Raw genomic sequence first — 27,428 nt, 5'->3', positions numbered from 1 at the left:
AACTATAACACAAAACACACACACACACACACACACACACACACAAAAAGCATTTTGTAAGGCATGACAGTGCGTGCCTGTAATTCCAGTGACTCCTGGACACTGAGACAGGAAAATCACAAGTTTGAGGCCAGCCTCAGGGAAACCCTATCTCAAAAATAAAAAGGACTGGGGATGTACTCAGTGTTGTAAAGTGCCCCTGGGTTCAATCCTCAGTACCAAAAATAAAAGTACTTATCATTATAGCTTTTTATTTCAAGAGTTTACTGAGGACTATGATAACAAAGAAAGACACTGCCAGATAATCAATGTGAGCTAAACATGACAATATTATCTCAACCTAATTGAATTTTATGGAAGGAGGTTTTAAATATAAACCTTAAATATAAAAGGAAAGCAAATTCATTTCTTGTTAACTTTAAAAATATCAAAATGAAAATAATGGAGAAAGAGGCCTGAGATGTAAACAATAAATTTCCTTTAAAAACAAATGTAAACTTAGAAATAGAAATCATAGTTGGGCATGGTTGCACATGCCTAATCCCTGCTACTCAGGAAGAGAAGGCAGAAGAATCCAAATTTCAGGCCAGCCTGGACAATTTAGCAACATCCCGTCCCAAAAAAATAACAAGGCAGGTAGATGTCACTTCTTAGTGGTAGAAAGGACCTAGCTTCAATCCCTAGGGACTCTGGGGGTTTGTGAGGATTAGTAAGAGTATCATAGTATCACATTACACTTTTGTGTACAATCACTAGTAGAACCACAAAAGGAGGGCCTTCCACAAATATCATTCAATCAATAAGTAAAGGGAAAATAGTTAGAGAACACGGATTACCCTACAATGAGGTTATTCCTCCTTTAGTAATGTTGACTGATGCAAAAATACTTTTCTCTTATTTTCACCAACCTTCCTTTAAATGGTCCAGTTCAGCTACTTAGGTGGATCAAGCCCACCAAGAAATGGACTCAAATTTGGGACAGCTGGAACATAAAGAGTCTTGGCCTCAAATCCTGGGCCACAAAATTCAAATGTGAGAATATTTAACTCTTGTTAATCAAGTGTCATGTTTTAAAGACAAGTGTTTATAAAGACAAGTGTTTAGTATTCTGAACTGTAAGTTAATACAAGAAAATAGAAAAAAATATTAAATTAAGAGGATCAGGCTATCTGTTTACAAAACTGAGATAACTTTTTCAAAGTTAAATACAATGCATTCTCTTTTCACCTACTAAATATTCCATACTGGTCCCCTGGCAATCCTTTATTTAAGTAATGTAAGACAAACAAACAAAAACCCAGAAGATTGTACCAGAAATCATTTACCTTTAGAATCTTAGAAACTACACTGATTCTGTTTCATAGATAAAACATTTTTTAAAGGAATATGGCAAATCCGAAGATGAGATGCACCATCTTTTACTATCAAGTCAATACAAAATAGGAATATTAAAAACAATAATAAAAATTCCAATTCATTCTTAAACCCTAATAATTTTTTTAAAATATTTATTTTTTAGTTGTAGTTGGACACAATACCTTTATTTGTTTTTATGTGATGCTGAGGATTGAACCCAGGGCCTCTCAGTTGCTAGGCAAGCGCACTACCACTGAGCCACAACGCCAGCCCGTAAACCCTAATAATTATGAAAACAAACCAATAACTTGAAAAAAAAGCTACCACTAATTTACTTTTAAGAAATTTAAGGGGGGGGGGGGACTCTGCTTTCTAGTCTCCCTCTCATCAAAAGGAAGTTTAAAAGCTATCTCATAATTAAACATCTAAAAGTTTAAAAGTTGGCTGCCTTATAACTTTCTAAAACCTCCATTTTTCAAAATGTTTCTTGCTTTTCCCTTAAAATAGAATATGTTCATTCTAACAAAAAAAAAAGAAGTAGTAGTAGTAATCTTTTAAGAATATTGATGCTATTGCAAAAGCTAGAAAAAGTATAAAAATTAAACAGCCAATGGGCTGCGTGGGCATATATATAAAAACAATTATCATCAGGCAGCATATAACAACTAAGCAGAAATTCTGTATCTGCAGAGAGGAATTTCAAATGGGGGAGTGGGAAAAGACAGTCTTAATTTTTATGCCTGTTGATAGAAGTAAACTCCGATCCTTGACATTTCGTGTATTAAAAAAAAAAAAAAACAGTAAAAATAAAAAATAAAAACAAAACCAAACAAATATTCATTATTGCAGGTTTGGAAAATTGCAGAAAGAAAATTTGTCTTCCCTCCCATGTCTCCCTCCATTCTGTTTCCATATCCACACTCCCTCCACATAGAAAATTTGGACACAAATGTTAAAGTAATTGAAAGCCTTGCAATTAAATGTAAATAAAGCCGGTGCTTCAATTCCTTAACAAATCAAATGAAAATAATAAGATAAATCAAGGCCTAACATTTTCTGGGGTGGGAATGGGGGGGGGGGGTAGTACACACTATCATCCAGGATCACCACAGGTCCTTACAAAAGCAGAAGTTAAAGAACTAATATTCATCTTGGAAAGAGCGGTGTGGGCACACAGATATACCTAAGCAGGGAATGGCGGGGAGGAGGAGAAACAGATTGAAGCTGGAGAAAAAAGTTTTTTTTTTACTTTTTAAAATTTGATCTTGTTATTTTCTTTAAAAAACAAAAACAACAGGAACTCAAAGATGGGTACTTCCTCAAAGTTCCATATTTTTAAAGAAGCCAACCCAATCTGAAAATACCGATAATGCAAGAAGAAAATAAAGAGTGAAGGCAGAGCCAAGAAAAAAGCGCGGGCTATCAAGCTGGTAGACTAAGGATGGGAGGGAGGGAATTAAGGGGACAAGAGAGGGTAAGAGCTAACCCCATAAAGAAAACAAGGGTAGCCCTTCAGCTTGGCACCCTCCAGCAGGCCACACACAACAGCAACAGGGGAGTGCTTTCTAGTTCTTCGCCCCCGCCCTCTACTTTCACAGATGAATGAAAATGGGCAACTCGTGAGCAAGGTGCCCTCCCATTTCCAATATCCCCGGCTCTCGAGGAAACGAGCCTATAGTTCAGATCCCCATAGCTCCGACGGCTCGCTCACCCAAAGCTTGCATCCTCCGGGCCAAACACACACGAGTCTAGGGGACTCCCTTGCCCGCTAGGAAGTTGTAGCGCACGTTTAGCATCCTTTCTCAGCCCGCCTTCGAAAACATGAATGGTTCGTTTCTCCCCGCGCCCCCTGCCCCGGCTTACTTCTCACCCCACAAACCCGCTTTCTAGGGGTGTGAACGACCTCCTCCCGTCTTGGGGCGTTGGTAGACCCTTCCAGTCGTGTGTGTGTGTGTGTGTGTGTGTGTGTGTGTGTGTGTGTGTGTGTAAATACATAAAACGCTGTTTCCATCAGGTACAGCTCCTTCAGGGATAGAAAAGTAAAGCAAGAAACAAGGAATTCCAAAGGCCCCACACCCTCAGCATCTCCCGCCATTTCCCTCACGAATTTCCCGGATGTACCCCTTCGCCCGCGGCAGTTGGGAGACCAGGCGGTGGCGGCTCCCTTTGGTGCAGGAGGAGGGAACTCCAATTTGGTCCAGCCTCCGCTGCCCAGAGTTTCCCGCAACTCCACATTGCTCCCCACCTTCGAGGCCACTGGGGAAAAATTAATTACCCAGTAGGTGTCCTTCACTTTGCACTCACCATCAGTTCGAGCTTATCGACCTCCGCCTCCATGTTGAATAGTTGACATTCCTCAGACCGCGGCGGCGCTTAAGCTGCAAGCCGTACTAGCACTGAGGGTCTCTATTGGACAGCTGTCACTCAATGTTTCGCACTCATTGGCTCCTCTGTTTTACCGGCGCCCGCCCATTGGCAACTGGGTGCCGCCCCTCCATATGAAACACATTTTCCTGTTGGGTAAAGACACAAAACGCCGCAGGAGGATTGGCTGCAGCATATTTTTTTTTTCCATTGGCTACCCTATCTCTCTACTTTCAATTTCATAGTTAGGGCTCAGCAGAGAAGAGCTTTCGATTGGTGAAATCAGAAGAAGAACCAACCAATTACACGGAAGCTTCCACCGACAGCATAGGGGACGCGACACACCCTCTTTCCTCTCCCGCCTTCTCCTTATTCATACTAAAAGCGCCTCATGCTCGATTGGTCGGAGAGTAATTCTATCTCAGCCAATCATAAGCCAGGCTGTGTTCCTACGCTACCAGGAAAGCGAATCGTGGGGAAGCCACGTCTACGATTGGTCCCTCCGTGACGAGGATTTAATTTTGAATTTTTCTTTATGGCGTGGAAGAAGCCACTACCCGGACTCCATCTAATCCCCAGGCTCTTAGACTAGTAAGTGCAGGGACAATTCTTTCTGTGTTACCTGGGCTCGAATCTTCCGTAATTGGACCTGTTGCTGCTTATGTTTTTATGGGTAAAGGAGGAGGGGACTGGCTGGAGTAGGAAGGGAGAAGCAGAAAAGGGGAGATTTGCGGCTTGGGAAGAGGTTCTCGGCCTGGCTCCATCCGAGCCGTACTTCTATTAACACTCTGAAAAATATGTTTTGGAATGAAGCATCTGCCTTCCTTTTGCTCGTTCCTTTATATCTTTGCTACTCAAAACGGGTTCACGGGCCAGCGAAATTGATATGATTTGGCCCCTTATTAGAAACGCAAAGGGCTCCACCCATACTTTCTGAGTTAGAATATGAATTGCAATAAGATCCACGATCACCCCCGTGATTCCTATATACATTCAAGTTTGAGAAGGTATATTTCTTGGCTAAAGAGTATTCCAATGTTCCTCTCTACACTCTTATTTTTTATTTTGGCGGGGCGGGGAGGTGGGTACCAGGGTTTGAATTCAGGGGCACTCGACCACTGAACCACATCCCCAGCCCTATTTTGTATTTTATTAGAGACATGGTCTCACTGAATTGCTTAGCGCTGGCTTTGAACTCGCGATTCTCCTGCCTCCCCCACCCAAGCGGCTGAGGTTACAGGAGTACGACACTGCGCCCGGCCCCTTGATACACACTTAATGCTATCGAACATTCTGTGTCAATTTTAAGTGTGCGCTTATTACTATATGCCAAATACCGTGCTGAAGGAGACTAGAGTCCTGTGATCTCTCTCGAGAAACCAGACAGAAATTTAAAAAGCAATGCTACATAACATAAAACGTAAAATCAATATCAGTAAGTGTCAAAAATAGTGCTGTGGTTTTCAAGATGAACTAATCGAACTGGTAAGACCATTAATGAGGGGTAAGAGGCCTCCATAAAAATAAGAACAAGGTAATAAAATGTAACTGTGATTTCCGTTGCTGCCACAACCTTGGACATGCTCCATGACCAAAGAACTTTTTATATCACCTGATGGAATTTTAACAGGAGCAGCATTGCCTGCCAACTCCTAGAGACGATTATAAAGGTGTATATAAAGTCTTATAGGACTGGGGTTATGGCTCAGCAGTAGAGAGCTTGCCTAGCATATGCAAGGCGCTGGGCTCAATCCTCATCACCACATACAAATAAATAAATAAAGGTATGGTGTCCAACTACAACTAAAAAAATTTAAAAATAATAATACAGTGCTATAAAAGCACAAAAGCAATAACTTTTCAACCACTATAAATTTATAAGAACAGAAACCATTTTGGTCTTACACATGATTGTATGACAGCACCTAGAAGAATATCTGATGGAGGGCTGGGGATGTGGCTCAAGCGGTAGCGTGCTCGCCTGGCATGCGTGCGCCCGGGTTCAATCCTCAGCACCACATACAAAGATGTTGTATCCGCCAAAAAGTAAAAAAATAAATATAAAAATTTAAAAAAGAATATCTGATGGATTTTGTTTTAATTTTTAATTGTTTGGTACTGGAGATTTAACTTAGGTGTGCTTTACCATTGAGTCACATCCTCAGTCCTTTTTATTTATTTAATTTTTTAGAGACAGGTTCTCACTAAGTTGCTTAGGGCTTTGCAAAGTTGCTGAGGCTGGGTTTGAACTGGTAATCTTCCTGCCTCAACCTCCTGAGTTGTTAAGATTATAGGTGTGTGCCACCGTGCCTGGCTACCTGATGAATTTTCAACCCTCAACTAATGTCTATAAGATAAAAGTAACAAAAGTTTTGAAAATTAGGTTTAAGATGACTTAGAGGGCTGGGGATGTGGCTCAAGCGGTAGCGCGCTCGCCTGGCGTGCGTGCGGCTCGGGTTCGATCCTCAGCACCACATACCAACAAAGATGTTGTGTCCGCCGATAACTGAAAAATAAATATTAAAATTCTCTCTCTCTCCCTCTCTCACTCTCTCTTAAAAAAAAAAAAAAAAAAAGATGACTTAGAAAAGGATACCCCAAACAAGGGGAAAGACTGGTTACATTATAGAGAGTATTTGGTGTTTAATAAACCTAAGTACAAATTAGTTGTCACTAGAAGAAATGAGGCTGCAGAGCACTAAGTTGTGAACAGCTTTGAAAGATGTGCTAAGGAATTTATATATATAATGTTGGCACAAAAGGACGGAGCCAGTCACAAACTTCACAGATCAGCAAAAGCCTTTATTCAGTAATGGAGTCACACCTCTAATGGGTCTACTTTCCTGGTGGAAAATGAGCCACTGGCCAAAGAGGGAGTCCATACTTATATAGGTCACACTGAGAATTGACTTAACTCAGGAATTTGGGGTCTGTTTTACTGGGCGAGATGGCGGGAGCAGTTCTGGGGTCAGTGGTCAGTATTTTGGATTTGTCTTTACTGGGCCAGATGGAGGGTCTGGGATCAGTGGTCAGCATCTGGAAATGGATTTGTTTGGGGAAGGATCAATGTTTTTGACCTCTTCCCACAGACTGTCCTTCCAGATTTGATAGATATCTCCTCCCCAAGGCCTGTCTTGTTACTGGGAAAGAATGTATTGGGAAAGGATCAATGTATTGCCTTCTTTTTCACTCCCTCTCCCCAGGCCACACTATTTTGGGTTTGTCATTTTCCATATCCATCATATATAATTTATATATAATATATTAATACATATATGACATTATATGTGTGTGTATATATATGTATATATACACACACATATGTGTGTGTGTGTGTGTATGTTACTAAGGATCAAACCTATGACCTTCCACATGCTAAGCAAGCACCCTACTACTTAGCAATACCTCCAGTCCCTAGAATTGTTAAAGAAAGAAAATTTACAGTTATACTTGTTATAAAACACACTGAGGAAGACTTTTTTCAGGACCATTGCAATAGGTATAGGGACCACTGCAGTGGGATTCCCGCCACTGTGTGGGATTTTGTAGTGAGGAGAGAGAGATTAGGCTCAACTCCAAATATAATATAGGCAAATAAATTTATGGGCAAAGAACAAAGTCAATGGATGGAAAATTACTAAGAAGTAAGGGGGATTCTGCCTAAACAGATTAAGTAAGATTCATGCTAGACAGACCAGGGTGATCAGAGAAACCTAAGTAATGGAGGAAGATGAGGAACCTTATAATGTTTTGTTGTTTTTGGGGGGGGGGGGTGGTGAGGGTGGTAGTTCTTGCTAAACTGATTTGGCAGAGTTTTTTGCTAAAAGCTAAAACCAAATTTTGTAAGTACAAAGATGGGTTTAGGAGAAGCTTCAGGAGCCTGATCAAGCACAGAATCTTTGTCACAATCAATCCACCAAGTATAGCTAGAAAGTCCAGTTCCTTTCTTTTTTTTTTTTTTAATATTTTATTTTTTAGTTATCGGCAGACACAACATCTTTGTTTGTATGTGGTACCGAGGATCGAACCCGGGCCGCACGCATGCCAGGCAAGCGGGCTACCGCTGAGCCACATCCCCAGCCCTCCAGCTCCTTTCTAAAGTCTGTTTTCAGGACTGGGATGTAGCATGGGCAAGACTCTGAGTTTGATTCCCCAGCACCACCACCAGGGGAAGAAAAATTTTAAGTCTATTTTCATAATTTAAGTATTGGTAATATAGGAAAAAAGGACAAGAGGCTGGTTCTATCCTTTTTGATCCCTAACAAAACATAAAGATAAAGCAATGGGGAAGGGCTATGGAGAGGCAGATAGAATCCAAGGAAATGAAAGGTGCCATGGAAATCACAGATTCTGGGGACCCCAACAGTGGACTGTGATAGTTTCCAATGAAATTTCTCCATAAATGCACTGCACATGGATTTGATGAGATTTAACCGTTTTTTCTCCCCCAAACACAAAATTACTACTTTCTGGGAGGATCTCCTAAGTATCTTCATTCAAAATATCTCTGTATACCTGGGATATGGTTCAGTGGCAGACCTCTTGCCTAGCATGCTCAATCTGTGCTCCTTTATTTTGAATTAAAAAAAGACATCCCTTTTATTTATTAATCGCTGCTAAGTCTTCTTTTATTATTTCAACAGGGGGAAAAAAGTGATATAATAGGGCTGGGAATATAGCTTAGTTGGTAGACTGCTTGACTTGTATGCACAAGGTCCTGGGTTCAATCCCCAGCAACACAAAAATAAAAAATAAAAAGGTGAAGTCACCAGTCATGGTGACACATGCCAGTAATCCCAGCAATTTGGGAGCCTGAGGCAGCAGGATCTGAAATTCAAGACCAACCTCAAAAACTTAAGGAGACCCTGTCTCAAAATAAAAATTTTTAAAAAGGGCTGGAGAGCTGGGCACAGTGGCGCACACCTATAATCCCCGCAGCTCAGGAGGCAAAGCCAGCCTCAGTAATAGCAACTCAGTGAGACCCTGTCTCTAAATAAAATACAAAATAGGGCTGGGGATGTGACTCAGTGGTTGAGTGCCCCTGAGTTCAATCCCCAGTACCCACCTCCATCACAAAAAAAAAAAAAAAAAAAAAAAGAATGAAAAGGGCTAGGGCTAGAGATGTAGCTCTCAGTGGTAGAGCACCTCACGTTCAAGCCTACTACTGCAAAAATATGTAAATAAATAAATAAGAAGCCAGCCAACTATGTTTCGGTGTTTTGTTTTGTTTTGTTTTTCCCCTCAAGCCTCTAAGAACAATTAAGAAAAGCATTCTGTTAATTTGGAGCCTGACAATTAGTCCAGCCACTTCTAGAGAGCTGTTGATACATCACTCTTTGTCATTAGGGATAGCCTCTGTAAGTCCAAAGCTGTTGCAACCAAAGCACATCTTGGTTTTTATAATCCACAGCAGGGTGGGAGGAGGTTCTTTAGCCAGTGGAATCTGAGAGCTGAGCAAGTGTAGAGCTGCATACCAAGTGCTGAAAGGTTACTGAGTGAACAGAAGTGGAATGAATGTGTATTTTAAAGGCTGATTGTTCCTATTCAAATGTAAGTTTGAAGGGAAAGAGGCCCAGGCCTTCAGATAGTTTTCCTTTCTGCTACTTGAATAACAACATCTTTGTTCCTCAGGTAACAACTAAAACCAGCAAAGGCACGCTGGAGCCTCAGATCAAACTTGCTCAGTCTTAATTCTTCAGTAAAGAATATGTATTAAAATATAAGTGTGCTAGGTGATATTTTAAATGCTTCAGAATAAATTGTTTTAAAACACTTTTAGATTTGGGATAATTGTTATTTCATTATAAGCTACTATTACACCATAGGCTGCTAGAAAAAACATGGTCTTTGAAGACTTACAGATCCAGACTTTATACTTTATTCAATTAACCTTGGGCATATCATCTAATCTTTCCAATAATCAGTTTATCCCTGTATAAAATGGGAATAAAAATCCTCTTTTTCAAGGATACTTTGCAGGATAGTGAAGATTGACTGAGAATATGTATGTGAGGGTGCCAAAAAATAAAGGGACATTCAATTAACAATGTTTTCTCCCCACACAACCAACTCTGCCTATGATCATAGTGGATGTGCAGTAAATGTTGCTGATAAAGAAACTTATATTCTTTCAATGTTTAACCTCAATCCAATTATAGCCATTTTCTCTGTTATAAAGAAAAGCAACATAATAAAATAAATGTAGAAAACAATATAATGCCAAAGTCAAAGTCTCCAGATGCAACCTTTCTTTTTTCCTGTTTTATCCCCCCAATGCTGGGGATTGAATCCAGAGTCACACACATGGTGGGCAAGTACTTTTCTACCAGGCTACATCCCCAGCCATTTTTATTGTATTTTGAGACACAGTCTTGCTAAATTCCCCATGCTGGCCTCAAACTTGAAATCTTCCTGTCTCAGCCTCCAGCAGAGATGGAATTACAGGTTTGTACCACCACTCCCAGCTATGATTTATTAACCAAGAGGTAGGAGAAAAAAGAAAGAAAATAATCTGTAGCAACTACAGTTACACTAATTAAAGTTCTTTCGTGCTTTTCACCTTTATCTTTTCTGTTTGGTTTTGGGGACAAGTGGCCAGACCTGGATTATTGGATCAAGTCAGGCCTCGAGCCGAGGATCCTGATAACAGATTCAAGAGTGTGTAAGGTTTGCTGTAATGGTAATTCATTGAACTACATACTTAAGGTTGGTGTGCTTTCTATATGTATGTGTTATTCTTCAATAAAAAATGTTTTTAAAAATTTCTCTGCAGAAATTATGCCCAAGTTCAAACAACGAAGAAGAAAGCTAAAAGCCAAAGCCAAAAGATTATTTAAGAAAAAAGAAGCCTCTCACTCCCAGTCCAAGCTACCTACACCTCCCCCTCCACTCCCCTCACCAGAAAGGTAAGACATAATGTGGAACAGAGAAAATGTTAAGAGACATCTGATCAGTTTAAGGTACAAGTACCAGATTTAACAAACAAAAATATAGAATATGAAGTCATTTGTATTTCAGCTGAACAGTGAATAATTTTGGGTAAAAGTGTGTCCCATGTAACATTAAGAATTTACTTTTATTAAATTATTCATGCTTCATCTGAAATTAAATTAAATTTTAACTGGACATCTGTATTCTGCATGACAACCACAGTTCTCACTTTCAAGTGAAGTGAGAATCAAAAGAAAATTGTGTCCAAATGCACGATAACTATATTCTCTTTTCCAGGTGAACTAAGTGATGAAAGAGGGCCATAGGACAAGAATCTATATCTTAGTTTTGCTAAAGTTTGATCATTTGTTTTCTGGAACTCAAGTTAAATGTCCTCTTAAAAGAAAATCTGAGTTTTAGGAATTGTAGGGTACTGTTTTTCACAGTAACTTATACATTATAAGTTATATTCTTTCTTGTTGTGACTCTCTTTTATTTTATTTTTGGTACTGCTGGGAATTGATCCCAGGGCCTTGCATATGCACACATTCTACCACTGAGGTTACACTGCCAGTCCTATACCTTTCTTTATAGAAGATTTTTTTTTAATTTTTTTTTTTTTTTTTTTGAGAGAGTGAGAGAGAATTTTAACATTTATTTTTTAGTTTTCGGCAGACACAACATCTTTGTCTGTATGTGGTGCTGAGGATCGAACCCAGGCCACACGCATGCCAGGCAAGCGTGCTACCGCTTGAGCCACATCCCCAGCCCTATAGAAGATTTTTGAAAGCAGACCTTCATAAAGCAATAACTGCAGTGATACCATGTTTGACTCTTTTCTGTCTCTCCTGAATATTGTAAATCTCCTAATTGATTTCTCTATTTTTGCTCTTGTCCCTCTGCTATGCATGTTTAATGCAGAGGCTGGCTTGGGCCTGTTAAAATCATGTCATATTGCTTCTCTGTTTTAAAGTCTCCAATGAAAGTAAGAGTTTTCTCCAGTCAGTTTATTTTTTCATATGTGTATTTGCTTAGGAAATTCTTTTTCACTTGTTATATAAAATATTCAACTTTTTGTTTGTTTGTTTTTGGTCCCAGGGAATGAACTCAGGTGCTCTCAACCACTGAGCCACATTTCAGCCCTATTTCATATTTATTTAGAGACAGAATCTCACTGAGTTGCTTAGTGCCTCACCATTGCTGAGGATGGCTTTGATCTCGCGATCCTCCTGCATCTACCTCCAGAGCTGCTGGGATTACAGGTGTGGGCCACTGCACCCTGCTTCAGATTTATAATTTTTTAAATGCATATAACTAAGCCGATTAAGTATTACTGTCAACAGAGTCAAATGTATCTTTTTGCATTTTGAATCTGAAAAAATTTTTACTTTGTAACAAATATTTTATCTGTATTGCTAACTTGAACTTGTTTATTCCATTAAAATTTTACTAAAATAGCTGGGTGCAGTGGCGCATGCCTGTAATCCCAGAAACTCGGCAGCTGAGTCAAGAGGATCCCAAGTTCAAGTCCAGCCTCAGCAATTTAGTGAGACCCTAAACAACTTAACAAGACCCTGTCTTAAAACAAAAAAAAAAAAAAAAAAAAGAAAGAAAGACTAGGGATGTAGCTTAATGGTAATACACCCTTGGATTCAATCCCCAGTACCCCGCCTCCCCCCAAAAAAGAAGGAAAAATACTAAGATATACCTTGGGTTTTGGAGTTATGTTTTAGATACAACACTAAAAGCATAAAACATGAAAGAAAACTCTCCAATGTCTTACTTTCTCAGAATAAAAATTAAAATCTGTTATATGACTCACAATGCTTATGTGATCTGACTCTGACCTTATTTCCCAGTCCCTTCCCTCTCAGTCTATCTACCCTAGTCATTCTGGCCTCCTTGCTATTCCTTGAACACTTCTTGTGAGCTTCTACTTCAGGGCCTTTGCACTTATTGTTGCCTTTCTCTAGATTGCTCTTCTCTCAAATATTTGATTGCTAGCTTCCTGACTTCATTTTTTCCCCCAAGTCTCCTTCTCACTAAGATTATCACTGACTTTTCTACCTCAAACCCCACCCATCATTTCACATTTTCCCCTTTTACTTTATTTTGTCTCCTTATATATATTTATTATTTATTTGTTTAGTTGCTTATTTATTTTTACCTTTCTTCTCCCATGACACATAAACTCCATGAGAGCTTAGGGATTTTGTTTGTTTATTTGTTTGTTTGTTTTAATATTTATTTTTTAGGTGTAGTTGGACACAATACCTTTATTTAATTTAATTTATTTTTATGTGGTGCTGAGGATCAAACCCAAGGCCTCACACATGATAGGTGAGCGCTCTACTGCTAAGCTACAACCCCAGCCCGGAATTTTTAATCTATACTGTCCATTACTGAATCTCCAGTGACTATAATATAGTAAATATTTAATAAACATGTAGTGAATGAGTGAATCCCTAAATTCTAGAATTTACTGAAAAGTTTGGCTGTAGAAAGTCCCTGCTCCTGAGTCACATTATAAAACCTGCTTCTTAAGGCTGGGTATGTTGCTCAGTGGTAGATTGCATACTTATTAGTCAGGAATCCCTGGGTTCAATTCCCAGTGCTGAAAAAAAAAAAATATGATAAAAATAAATAAAACCAGTTTCTTGTTTAATTAGAGGCTATTATTCCAACTTAACTTTTATTTTTATTTGTTTGTTTGATTTTGTTTTTCTTGCAGAGTGGTTATTTCTTCAATAGATATACCCATTCCCCATAGTAGAAACTGGCTAAGACCATTTTGGAACTTCAAACTTCCCGACATCAAAGATGCAATAAAGCTTTGGAAAAATAGTGTGTGGTCTATATACAGCTGGTGCCAGAACTGTGTAGCCCAGGTATGGGTTTGACATACCTGTTTTCAACACATTTGGTGTTTTTATTCATATGGGTATGTGCTTAGGTCAGCTCAACACTCAGATGAAGCTCAAATAAGATGAGTTTATGGGGATCATGATTGCTTTTGCTTCTATATGACAAATATTAAACAACTTGCTGTCTCCTTTTTTCCCCTTTTTATTATATTGCTCATAAGATTCAGGATTCTTTACTTATGAATTTCAGGGTTTAGAAGTATTGAAAGATACCATCTTTCCATCCCGAATCTGCCACCGAGAACTTTACAGTCTAAAACAACAATTTTGCATTTTGCAAAATGAATTATGCAAGCTCCAAGAAACAATGAAGGTTGGTATTATCAAATAAAAGACAAATTCAGAATTAGGTAAGGAGGGATTTTAGGTCTTTATGATTTTAGTCTTTATGAACAGACTATTCTAATATGAAAAATGTTCTGACCATGAGATCTATGATTATCTCAAATATCAGGCACAAAATGCCTAATGGAGTACTATTAGTAAGGAAGAAGGCAAAAATGTATATTGGGAGGCATTTAGCAGTCTCTGCCACACACACAAAACAGAAATGCAAACTGAACTTCAGTGCGTAACATTTTTACCCTATCAAATGTGCAAAACAAATACAAAAAAACAAAACGGTAGAGGGTGTGTTGATGCACACCTATACTCCCAGCTACTCAGGAAGCTGAGGCAGAAAGCTCACAAGTTTGAGGCCTGCCTCAGCAACTTAGTGACCCCAAAGCAATTAAGCAAAACCCTATCTCAAAATATAAAATTAAAAAATGGACTGGGGATGTTGCTCAGTAGCAGAGTGCTCCTGAGTTCAATTCCCATTATTGTGTGGGAGAAAAAAGAATATGGCATTATAATTGGGAATGTAGCTTAATGGCAGAGCACTTTTCTAGCATGTATGACCCCCAAGTTCAATCCCAAGTGTCCCCCTCCCCATATACATAAAGAATACAACATTAAAATAAATGTAGAAGTATATGCAAAACAGTGTTTATAGGATGCTTCCATGAATGATTAAAATATATATACTTTTTTGGTGGGGCATGGTAGCAAATACCTATAGTCCCAGCTGCTAGGGAGGCCCAGGCAGCTTGAGTTTAAAAGTTCAAAGGCAGCCTGGGCGACATAGTGTGACCACCATCTCAAAAAATAAATAATGAAAAAAGTTAAAATTAATCAAAATGTCCTTATAAAATATATGTCTAATCATATATGGAAACATATATATAAATTATATGCATACTTATATATCTGCACATGTATGTAAAGAATGTTTTGAGCTGGGATATAACTCAATTGTAGAGTGCTAGCCTAGCATGTGTTAGGCCCTGCTTTTGACCCAGTAGAAAACAAATTATACACTCAAATTAAGAGAATCTGAAGTTTAAGATAAGATATGAGCAGGACATAGAAAAACAAAGGATCAGGTAGTATTGTGAGGCTTGCAAGAGCGGAGTTTCCTGGAAGGATTGGGAGGAATAACAGTTTAACAGAACTTGGAGACTCTAAAGGGCTCTTTGGCAGGAGTAAAAGCTTCCCTTGAAACACCCAAGCAGCCTAAAGAGAGCCCCTGTAGAATCTGTCTCCCTTACTCTGATTTTTAGCTACAAAGCTCCATGGTCAGGGATCACTGAGATGGTCTATATTGTAAAGTCTCTCAGGTCCCAGAAAAAGTGAAGGAGCAAACAGAGAATTATTCCACCCCATTATACAAGAAATGGGTGCTGGGTGCAGTTGCACACACCTATAATCCCAAAAGCTCAGGAGGCTGAGGTAGGATGATCATGAATTGAAAGCCAGCCTCAGCAAAAGTGAGGTGCTGAGCAACTCACTGAGACCCTGTCTCTAAATAAAATATAAAATAGGGCTGGGGGTATGGCTCAGTATTTGAGTGCCCCTGAGTTCAATCCTCCGTACCCAAAAGAAAAGAAAAAAAATAAGAAATTGGTAGTGGTGTTTGTTTTTGTAGAGGGACAGTTTGGTAGCTAAGTCAAAGATAGGAAAGTCCTTTCTTTTTCACTGTATACTCTTGCATCTTCTGAGTTTTGTGCTCTGTGTATGTAATATCTATTTAACAACAAACGTAGAAAAGAATTTCTAAAACATAAAATAAAATTAATTGACCAATTGAGCTTTTGGTTCTAGAAGTAACTTTGTTGTTTTGAATTCCTCTGATTTTATAACTTCCTGATTTTATGTCAGAGCAGTTTGCTGCTGATGACTAGGATGTGAAGTGGTTCAGACCTTTTTTTTTTTTTTTTCACTGTGGTGCTAGGACCTAAACCAGGGTCTTGTACATGGTAAGCAAGCTCTCTATCACTGAGCTACACCCCAAATCTCTCTTATAAATACTCAAGAGTGGTTTTGAATTTCCTGACTGATGCATGCAGAAAAAAAATAAACTATAAATATCCATTCCAAATCCCCCTAAGTGACACCTCTGTTCTCAGTAATTCAACATTGTGCTCGTTGATCTGGAAGGAAGCTTCTGGTTTTCCACTACTGCTCCCCAGAATTTACACCTCAAGGTGAACTAGCCAAAGGAGGGAAAGGCAAAGTTTCCTCAACTGTAACATTGGGATGATACAATTTGTAGGGAGCTAAGTGGATGATGACCTCCAAAAAGATAATGTTCAGGTCCTAATTCCTAGAACCTATAAATATTATCTTATTTGGGAAAAAGGATTTTAAGATGAGACATTCCTGATTTATCTGGGTGGACCCTAAATCTAATGATAACTGTCCTTGAAAGAGAGATACACAAGAGAATTCACACAGAGACAAGCAGGTGACCATAGAAACAAGAGATTGGAGTATTTCAGTGACAAGCCAAAGAATATTGACAGCTGCCTTTAACTGGAAAAGGCAAGGAAGGGGTTCTTTAGAGCCTTGAGAGGGAGCACAGCTCAGTTGACCCTTTTGATTTCAGACTTCCAGCCTGCAGCATTGTGAGAAAATAGAGTTTGATTGTTTTAAGCCACCAAGTTTGTGATAATTTATAGTAGCCACAAAAAATTAATATATCACCTTATTTAATAGGGTCACTGTTATTTGTTATTTGCTAGGGTTGGCATAATAAAATACCACAGATCGTTTATACAACAGAAATTTGTTTTCTCACAGTTCTGGAAGCAAGAAGTATGAGATCAAGGGGTCAGCAAGGTTTTCTTCTGAAGAACCTCTGTTGGCTTACAGATGGCTGCCTCTCACTGTGTTCTCACATGATCTTTCCTGTCTGAGTACATTTCAGGTGTCATTTCCTTTTGTCCTAGGAATAACTGTTACATAGGATTAAGATTCACCCTAAATGTCTCATTTTTAATTTCACTACCTCTTATTTTTTAAAATTTTTTATTTGTCCTTTTTAGTTTTACACGATGGTAGAGTGTATTTTGACATATCATACATACATGGAGCATAACTTCCCATTTTTACAGCTGTACATGAGGTGGAGTTACACTGGTTTGTGTGTCCATTTATGAACATAAGAAAGTTATGTTTGTTCAATATCTTTCCCATTCCTACCACCATCTCTTTGAAAGCCATATCTCCAAATAAATCACATTTTGTAGTACTAGATTTTAAGACCTCCACATGAATTTTGGCCCATAATTCAACCCAAAACAGTCATATTCCAGCTTTTTATCACCCTTTTTTTTGGGGGGGGTGGCGAGTACTGGGGATTGAACTTGGAGCACTCAACCACTGAGCTACATCCCCAGCTATTTTTCTTTTTTTTTTCTTTTTTAAAAATATTTATTTTTTAGTTGTAGTTGGACACAATACCTTTATTTTATTTATTTTTTATGTGGTGCTGAGGGTCGAACCCAGGGCCTTGCATGTGCTGGGCAAACGCTCTATCTCTAAGCCACAACCCCAGCCCTTCCCCAGCCCTTTTTTGTGTTTTATTTTAAAGACAGGGTATCACTGAGTTGCTTAGAGCCTCATGGTTGCTGAGGCTGGCTTTGCACTCGCGATCCACCTGCCTCAGCCTCCTGAGCCGCTGGGATTACAGGCGTGCGCCACCATGCTCAGCGCCTTTTACCCTATTTACCAGTACTTTGAATGTACTATATTCTTCTGATTAAGTATTTTCCTCTCTGGGATGAACTCCCCCTATCATCTCCCTCCATCTGGAAAGTCTTAATTCATTCTTTGGTGACTAATTATCATTCCCCAAGACTAGCTGTTCAATCTCAGAGCACACTTCATTGTTCTTCCTTTAAGTGTTATTTTGTATGGTTTTAAGTGTGTCTATGTACGTTTAATGTCTGTCTGCAAGGTCACAGACAGGGCTCCCACCGTACTCAGTGCCTAGCATATATCACATACAAAATGAAGAAGTGAAATGAAGAAAGTTATGACAATTGAGAAAATGGTACATTGAGAAAGCATTCATTATTTATTAGCTATTATTTTAATGACTTTCTGCCACAAGAATCAAATTAACGTATTATGCATTTGCCAAATATAACGTCTTCTTCCAGATTGTCTCAGAAAATTCTTGTCCAAGCTGTGGTCAAACGTGTTACAGGAGTGGTAAACTTACAAAGGAGCCTGCCAGTGATGTAATCACCTTGGAGGAATCCCCAGCTATACCTCCTCCCACACTACCGCAGCTGGCCAGCCATCCTCCTCCACCTCCACCTCCACCTCCTCCTCCTCCACCTCCTCCTCTGCCTCCTCCACCACCCCCACTAGCACCTTTGCTGCTCAGAAAATCTGGCCTCACTCAAGCACTTCAGGTAGGAAGTAATCTAGTCATGGTGAGTTTTGGTCAGCATGTAATATAGGAGTAAAGCCTCCGTGGCCTTTTAAGGCTGAGCTAAATGCTTAAACCGAAGGTTATAGTTGTTCTGACTCCATATCTTCACTATGTTAAATAGTTTATTTGTTTTGGAGACTGGGTCTTACTGTGCTGACCAAACTGGTCTTGAACTTATGGACTCAAGCAATTTTGCCTCAAACCTTTTGAGTAGCCGGGACTACCCACCATCATGCCAGCTAATGAATTTTTTTTCCAATATATTTTTTTTTGGTTGTAGATGGACTCAATACTTTTATTTTATTTATTTATTTTTATGTGGTGCTAAGGCTCAAACCCAGTGCCTCACAGATGCTAGGCCAGCACTGAGTCACAACCCCAGCCCTAGCCCCAGCCCTTTTTAAAAATTATTTTATTTTGAGACAAGTTCTCACCAAGTTGCCAAGAGTGATCTCAAACTTGTGATCCTGCTGTCTCAGCCTCCAGAAAAGCTGGGATTATAGGTGTATACCACCACATCTGGCTAATGCCTTACACTTCTATGAATATTTTTCAAATTAGCATCCTCAAGTACTGAAAATAGGATCATTCTTGCTTAAGTGGAAAGAATTTGATAGGTTCCTAGGGTAAATGAGAGGTAACTTTTAACTTTTTTTTTCTTTTTTCTTTTTGATACTGAGCTACATCCTCAGCCAATTTTATTTATTTATTTATTTTATTTTGAGACAGGGTCTCCCTAAGTTGTTTAGGGCCCTGCTAAGTTGCTGGGGTTTGCCTCAAATTGCAATCCTTCTGCCTTAGCCTCTAGAGTCTCTGGAAGTAAAAACGTGTATCACAGTGCTGGGCTTAACTCTGAATCTTTGAAATCTGGATTTGAATTTACATTTCACTAGATATTCTGATTCTAATTTAAATTCTATCTTCATGTATTTAAAGACTGGACCATTAAAAAAAGATGGACCTTTGCAGATAACAGTTAAAGATCTTCTGACTGTGAAATTAAAGAAGACACAGAATATTGATGAAAGGAAGAAGGTAAGGTAGCATTGACCATATACATGATCTTTCTCCTTTCAACCTGGTTGTCCCTGTATGGAAAATAATCATGTGCCCTATCTGTAGAAGTTATTTCAAATTAAATATGTGCTGTTTTAGTATATTTGAATCCAAAACAAAATGTATAGATCTCAAATGTATTTAATTAGACAGTTTTATCACCAACCATTAATCCCAAAAGGTAAAGACATACTTTGACGCTTTGGAATAAAAATTGAGTAGAGAAGTGGGTATGTCTTGGCACTTAGATAAATGGTGTTTAAGCATGTTTACATTTTGAATTACATTTGAAAATATGTATTTAATAAAGTCTCATTTTATGATTAAAGCTTGTACCATCACCGAAGGCACGGAATCCACTGGTTACTGTCTCTGACTTGCAGCGTGTTACCCTGAAACCGAACTCCAAAGCATTATCAACTCGAGTTACAAATGTTCTAATGTAAGGAACTACATACACAGCATTATACTCTATGGCTACTTAAAAGTGTTTTTTTTTTTTTTTTTTTGGTGGGGGAGGCAGGTACTAGGGATTGAACCTAGGGGACACTTTACCACTGAGCCACATCTTCAACCCATTTTTTTTATTCTGAGACAGGGTCTTGCTAAGTTGCTTAGGGCCTCAATAAATAGCTAAGGCTGGTCTTCAATTTGCAATCCTCCTGCCCCAGCTTCCTGAGTCACTGGATTACAGGCATGTGCCACCACTGTTGGCTTAAAAGTGATTTTTAAAAAATATTTTTTAGTTGTTGATGGACCTTTTATTTATTTATTTGTTTGTTTGTTTGTTTGTTTATATGTGATGCTGAGAATTGAACCCAGTGCCTCACATATGCTAGGCAAGCACTGTACCACAGGAAAAAACCTCACTTTGAGTCTTTCAACTCCTGTCTTATTAATGATCCTAACATTGGAGATAGCTGCTATTAACATGCTAATATACTGTTTTATCATTCTAGCCCCCACGTCTTTATTTATTTATTTATATTTTATTTTTTTTATGTAGTTGTAGTTGAACACAATAACTGTTTATTTATATGTGGTGCTGAGGATCAAATCCAGGACCTTGCACGTGCGAGGCAAGCGCTCTACCACTGAGCCATAACCCCAGCCCCATAAATTTTATTTATTTTATTCATTTTAGTTGTTGACAAACCTTTATTTTTTATTTATATATGGTGCTGAGAATCAAACCTAGTGCCTCACACATTCAAGGCAAGTGCTCTACCACTGAGCCACAACCCAAGTACCTTTTTTTGTTTGTCTTTTTTTATGGATATACACTACTCTATTGCCTCCATTTCAAGATACCATTACAAGATATATCATTAATTGAATGACAGATCTGGGGAGTTGGGGAAGTAGCTAGTTGTAAAGCACTTGTATAGTATGTGTGAAGTTCTAGGTTCCATCCCCAGAAAAACTATCAAGAAATTTTAAAACAAACTGATTTCAGAAATAATAAAATATAAAAATTAGCATATCTAGAATCAAGAAAACAGAGGACCCACACCTATAATCCTAGTAAATCAGGAGTCTGAGACAGAATTGCAAATTTGAGACCAGCACCAACAATTTAGGGAGGCCCTATTCAATTATAGGAGGCCCCTGTCTCAGAATTTTTTTAAAAAGGGGGAGGGGATTGAGGGGAGGCTAGAGGTTTGATTCAGTGGTTAAGTGCCCCAGTACCCCGCCCCCCAAAAAAGGGATGTGTATGTGTACTGAATATAATCATATTATAGATATAGTTACAGCTTTTCCCACTTAAGATGTCATATTATTAAAAACTAGCTTAAGGTCTAGGGATATAGCTCAGTGATAGAGTACTTGCCTTGCATGTGCAAGGCCCTGGGTTCAATCCCCAGTACCACAAAAAAAAAAAAATCAAATAATAATAAAAATAATATTAAAATATCATTTTGACTTCTTCAAACTATGTAGTTCATTATATGTAAATTTCATACATAAAACTCTGTTTAGACATTTAGGTTGGGGGCTGGGGATGTGGCTCAAGCGGTAGCGAGCTCGCCTGGCATGGGTGCGGCCCGGGTTCCATCCTCAGCACCACATACAAATAAAGATGTTCTGTCTGCCGAAAACTGAAATGTAAATAAAATATTAAAAAAAAAAAAGACATTTAGGTTGTTTGTGAGGTTATTTTTTTTAATATTTTTGGTTGTTGATGGACATTTATTTTATTTATTAATTTATATGTGGTGCTGAGAATAGAACCCAGTGCCTCACACATGCTAGGCAAGCACTCTACCACTGAGCCACAACCTCAGCCCTGTGAGTTTATTTTGTTTTGTTTTGGTTTGGTTTTGGTTTTGGCCAGTACTGGGGATTGAACCCAGGGCCTCATGCATGTAAGGCAAGCACTTTATTACTCAGCTACTTCCCTACTCCTTTTTACTTTTTTCCCCTTTGAGATAGGATCTTGCTAAATTGCCTAGGCTGGCCTTGAACTTGTAATCTTTCTACCTCAACCTCCCAAGTATCAGGGATTATAAGTGTGCATTACCACTTCTGACTATGCTTTCTAATTTCTCTAATTCTTCAGTGAACATTTTTGTCCATAACTTGTATGCATAGTTGAATTTTTCCCTAGGATGGATTCTTACAGATGTAGTTACTGGGTCAAGAAGTATTACTGGGAAATGGGGCTATAGCTCAGTGATAGAGCTCTTGAATAGTATGTATGAGGATCTGGGTTCAAATCTCAGTACCTGCCACCCGCCCCCTGTCCCCACCCCCCAAAAAGTGTTACTTATTAAAATGGCTACATGTTATCACCTTACAGTGTCATTAGCATATACTGCTGTTTTGTTTTGTTTTGTTTTATGGTACTTGGGATTGAATCCAGGACCTTGCTGCTCTTTTCATTATCCAGTATGTCCTTGAACTTCCTGTTTTAGCTTCCTAAGTGGCTGGGATTACAGGTGTGTGACTCTACTGCTGTTTTTTTGTTGTTTTTTCGTAATGAGAACTGAATCAAGGGGTGTTTAACCACTCAGACACATTCCCAATCATTTTTTTTTGTTGTTGTTTTGAGACAGAGTCACACTAAGTTGCTGAGGCTGACCTCAAATTTGGTGATCCTCCAGCCTCAATTTCCTGAACGGTTGGGTTTACAGGAGCATGCCACTATGTCCAGCTCTATTGCTGTTTTTTAATGTAGCAAATAGAATTCCTTTCTAGGTTGCCTATAAAAATTTCTTCTTTGCTTTAGGAAAAGTGATAAAATCTGTCAAGTTCTAATGTTTTATATATTTATTTTATCAGTACTCCTGGTAAAAGCCAGATAGATCTGCGGAAACTGCTTAGAAAAGTTGATGTAGAAAGGTAATGCATTCTTTATGCTTTCTAAATCCATTTGAAAAATGTATATAAAGCACAGCTCCTAATATTTTCAATACCTTTGTAGAAGCCCAGGTGGAACCCCTCTAACCAATAAAGAAAATATGGAAACAGGAACTGGACTGACCCCAGTGATGACCCAGGCATTGAGGAGAAAGTTTCAGGTAAGCCTTTAAGGAAAAAAATAACAAACAGCTGGGGATATACTATGCTCAGTGGTAGACTGCTTCCCTAGCATGCATGAGGCCCTGGGTTCAATCCCCAGCACTAATAATCATAATCATAATTATAATTCATTTATAATCACAATATATAAAGTACCCTTTTTATTTATTTATTTTTTTAATATTTATTTTTAGTTGTAGTTGGACACAGTATCTCTATTTATTTATTTTTATGTGGTCTGCGGATCGAACCCAGGGCCTTGCACATGCTAAGTGAGCGCTATACAGCTGAGCCACAACCCCAGCCCAACAATTTTTTAATATATATATATATATTTTTAGTTGTTGATGGACCTCTTTTTTTTTATTTAAAAAAAATTTTTTTAAGGTGTTGAAACATGGGCTGGGGGTGTGGCTCAAGGGGTAGCGCACTCGCCTGGCATGCGTGCGGCCTGGGTTCAATCCTTAGCACCACATACAAACAAAGATGTTGTGTCTGCCGAAAACTAAAAAAATAAATAAATATTTAAAAATTCTCTCTCTCTCTCTCTCTCTCTCTCTCTCTCTCTCTCTCAAATAAATAAGTAAATAAATAAGGTGTTGAAACTTATTTATTTAAATAATTTTAACTTATTTATTTATATGAGGGGCTGAGAATTGAACCTAGTGCCTCACACATGCTAGGCAAGTGCTCTACCACTGAGCCATATCCCCAGTCCCTAAAGAACCATTTTTACATTTCTTTTTCTTTTCTTTCTTTCTTTTTCTTTTTTGCAATACTAGGGATATAACCCAGGACCTTGAGCATGCTAGGCAAGTGCTATACCACTAAGGTATATCCCCAAACCTAAAGTAATGATAATTGTTGTGCTATCTTATGCTTTGCTAAGCATTTTAAAATTTAAGCTGCATAAAATTCTTTGAGGATGAAAAGAAAAAAGATTCTGTGAGATGTAGCCAGATTTATCTTCTACTCTGTCAATGAATGCCTGATTATACCAGCTCTTTACTAAGTATCAGGTACTTCCTATAAGCCAAGCACTGTACTGGAGTACTGGGGCAATAGGATAAGCAAAAGCAGACACAGACTCGCTGTCTTGGAGTTTTCAGGCTAGTGAGAAAAAAATAAACATTAATCAAATAATCCCATATTTATATAATTGTGTACAACAATAAATGTCATGAAAGAAAGGATCTATGTTCTGTGGGAACCAGTAGAAGAACCTGATCTAATATGGATGATCTAGGAAGGATTCCTTAGGAAGTGATGATGCTTGAGGTGAGAGTTGAAGGATGCAGAAGTATTAACCAGGAAGGGGTGGGCTTACCATGAATGTCATAAAGGAGAAAGGTCCGGGCTCAGAGAATTGCATGCATATGGGTCCCATGGCTGACAGGATCATGTCCTATCCAAGGAACTAAAAATTATCCACTGTGACTATAACACATAGAAAGATTCTGAAAAATTGGGAAAAGACAACAATGGAGATGTAGATGGGAGTCACACCATGCAGGATTGACAAATAAGGGTTTGACAGTTTTCATCCTTGTCAGCTATATGTATGACCCACACACCAAAATAAAAACAAACAAAAAAATCAGTGCTTTGGGCTGGGGTTATGGCTCAGTGATAGAGTGCTTGCCTAGCATGCATGAGGCACTGGGTTCGATCCTCAGCACCACATAAAACTTAAGAATAAATATTTAAAAAAAAAATCAGTACCTTGGCTGGGAATATAGCTCATTGGTAAAGTGCTTGACTAGTACGCATGAGGCCCTGGTTTTGATTTCAAGCACCACATACACAGAAAAAGAATCAGTGTCTTTTGTGGGACAATTGTTATAAAACAAAGTTTATTCTGTAATACTTTATCATAATGAATTGTATCTCTTTGGTAAAAATACACTTTGTAAATACTTTAATTATCAGATGAGATACAAAATCTAGACATTTATAAGTTGTATTTTTGTTGTTTTGGTTTTTGGTACTGGGTATTGAACCCAGGGACGTTTTACCAATGAGCTACAACCCCCATCCCTTTTTATTTTTTTATTTTGATACAGGGTCTTGTTAAGTTGCTTAGGGCCTTGCTAAGTTGCTCAAGCTGGCCTGGAACTTGCAATCCTCCTACCTTAGCCTCGCAAGTCACTGAGATTACAGATGTGCACCACTGTGCCCAGCTGTAAGTTTGTTTTGTTTTGTTTTGTTTTTTGGGTACCAGAGATTGAACTCAGGGATACTCCATCACTGAGCCACATCCACAGCCCTATTTTGTATTTTATTTAGAGACAAGGTTGCTTAGGGCCTCACTTTTGCTGAGGCTGGCTTTGAACTCAAACTAGCAATTGGTTTACCTCTTGCTAATCAACTTAGTTCTTCTGGGCACTCCATGGCCTTCATTGGAGATGTGGCCCACATTCCCTTCTCCATGTAGAGCATCCAGTAGGGGTCTACCCCATATCACAGCATTCAAAAATTATGAGGGAAAGCCAGCTGCAGAGGCACACCACTATAATCCCAGCAGCTCGGGAGGCTGAGGCAGTGGATCATAAGTTCAAAGCCAGCCTCAACAACTTAGCGAGGCCCTAAGCAACTCAGTGAGACAAAATAGGGCTGGGGATGTGGCTCAGTAGTTGAGTACCCCTGAGTTCAGTCCCTGGTACCAAAAACAAAAATTATGAGGGGAGGTGGGACAGGAGGATCACAAGTTCAAAGCCAGCCTTAGCAACTTAGCAAGGCCCTAAGCAACTCAATGAGACCCTGTCTCAAAATAAAAAATAATAGGGCCTGGGGATATAGCTCAGTTAGTAGAATGCTTGCCTTGTATGCACAAGGCCCTGGGTTCAATCCCCAGCACCACCAAAAAAAAAAAAAAAAAATAGATAGATAAATATAAAAATAAATAAAAATAATAAAGGGCTGGGGATGTAGCTCAGTGGTTAAGTGCCCCTGGGTTCAATCCCTGTTACTAAAAAATATTAAAATTAAGTTATACTCCATGTATGTATAATGTGTCAAAATATACTCTATTCTGTATATCTAAAAATAACAAATAAAACAATTTTTCAAAAATAAAAAAATACATTATGAGGGGAAGGGGCAAAGAGAAAAGGACTTAACCCCTTCCTTTCTCTGTTTAGTTATGGGATGCTTCATGCCTCTGCCTTACCCAATAACTAATACAATATGTCAGGAACTATGGAAACAAAAATATATAATAATAATAAACTCATATATTAGGCAACAACAATAAAATCACAGATAAGACCTATGCCATATGTAGTGCTACCAAAAATCCACTTAGTAGGCAGATGCCTCATAAATATTACTGTAAAATATAGAATGACTTTTCCTACCCAGCCCTTAGATTCCTTTTTCTTTTAACTCTGAAGCAACGCTATCAGTTATGTTTTGCTTTTGACTACCAGTAACAATAATTTGATCACAGTGGCTTAATCAGATAAGATTTGTTTTTCTTAGTATTCTTTTAGGAAGTAGGAAGTCCACACTTAATACAGCAGATTCGTCATGTCATCCCTGCTCTTCAATCCTTAATGTGTGTGTTTTGGTGTTTGTTTGTCTGTGGTGCTGGGGATTGAACCCAGGGCCTTAGGCTTGCAAGGCAAGCATTCTGCCAACAGAGCTATATCCCCAGCCCAATGTGTGTTTTTTTAACCTTGTGGTTCAGAATGGCTAGAGTCTCATGTCCACATTTCAGGCAAGAGAAGGAGAAAGGCCCAGATCAGAAAGGTGTACTAAGCTATTCTCATCACTTTGAAGAGGCCTTATCCAAGAACTTTTATGGTTATATCAAAAAGCTGGGAAAGACTGGTTTTAGAATTTGGATGTAATGCTGCCCTGCAAAAACAACAACAAACAAACAGAACAACAATAAAACAGGGTTTTGTTAGTGAGGAAGAAGAGTTATGTTGGGCTACAGGAACATAATTCACATTATAATTATAATTTTTTTTTTAATAGCTGGCTCACCCTAGAAGCCCGACTCAAACTCTGCCACTTTCTACAAGCAGCTTTGATGAACAAAATTGATACCAACTCTGCCAACTCCATGTGGTGACCCATAAAGTATATAGATAAAATTACCCAAATCTTTTTTAATGTAGTTAAGTATGTGTAAATACACTAATGTAATTCCATTTTCAGAAAATATAGTATGTGTGGAGACTACACATACAATGGTATAAAGTATTTGGATATTTCCTAGTTTGCATGATGGTTAGAGAACCAGATGGGAAAATGTAGTCTTCAAAGTGGTGTTTATCCTGCAATTGCCCAATTTAGGTTAGAGAGGTTGTTCACATTTAACTAGTTAACTCAAGTTTATACTGTATAGTTTTAGTTATAACATTAAGAAAATAAGTATGGTTCTTGTTCATCCTGTTTATTTGTGGCAACTGAAAAGTATTTCAGCCTGTAAGGTTCATACATTTATTGCTACAAACTTGATCTATAAAAAAAAAAAAAAAAAAAAAAAAAAAAAAAAAAAAAACCTT

General features: G+C 38.5%; 2 protein-coding genes and 1 long non-coding RNA gene across 3 annotated transcripts in view; 1 reads left to right on the top strand and 2 right to left on the bottom strand.

Annotated features, from left to right (window-relative positions):
• Positions 1 to 3,790, bottom strand: part of SKA2 (spindle and kinetochore associated complex subunit 2) — a 40,866-nt gene extending 37,076 nt beyond the window's left edge. Inside the window, exon 1 of the mRNA XM_081270458.1 lies at positions 3,661 to 3,790. Within this exon, the coding sequence (XP_081126584.1) occupies positions 3,661 to 3,693 (33 nt within the window). The 5' untranslated portion in view covers positions 3,694 to 3,790. The remainder of the gene's footprint in view (positions 1 to 3,660) is intronic.
• LOC308635743 overlaps positions 1 to 27,428 on the bottom strand; it is a 573,614-nt gene that overhangs the window by 39,561 nt on the left and 506,625 nt on the right. The window lies entirely within an intron of this gene.
• On the top strand, positions 4,274 to 26,964 carry PRR11 (proline rich 11; the record flags this gene model as incomplete). The annotated part of the gene is made up of 11 exons (XM_081270455.1): positions 4,274 to 4,311; positions 10,312 to 10,399; positions 10,493 to 10,625; positions 13,382 to 13,538; positions 13,765 to 13,887; positions 18,059 to 18,316; positions 19,273 to 19,371; positions 19,722 to 19,834; positions 22,675 to 22,734; positions 22,817 to 22,913; positions 26,896 to 26,964. Exons 3-11 carry the CDS (start codon positions 10,498 to 10,500, stop codon positions 26,962 to 26,964), a joined length of 1,104 nt encoding a protein of 367 aa, XP_081126581.1. The 5' UTR covers positions 4,274 to 4,311; positions 10,312 to 10,399; positions 10,493 to 10,497.

The sequence above is a fragment of the Spermophilus citellus genome (genome assembly GCF_964194105.1).
Source record: "Spermophilus citellus genome assembly, chromosome: 17".
In the NCBI taxonomy this organism is placed as follows: domain Eukaryota; kingdom Metazoa; phylum Chordata; class Mammalia; order Rodentia; family Sciuridae; genus Spermophilus; species Spermophilus citellus.
The sequence above is the reverse complement of the archived record's forward strand: the minus strand, read 5'-3'. Positions and strand labels throughout refer to the sequence as shown.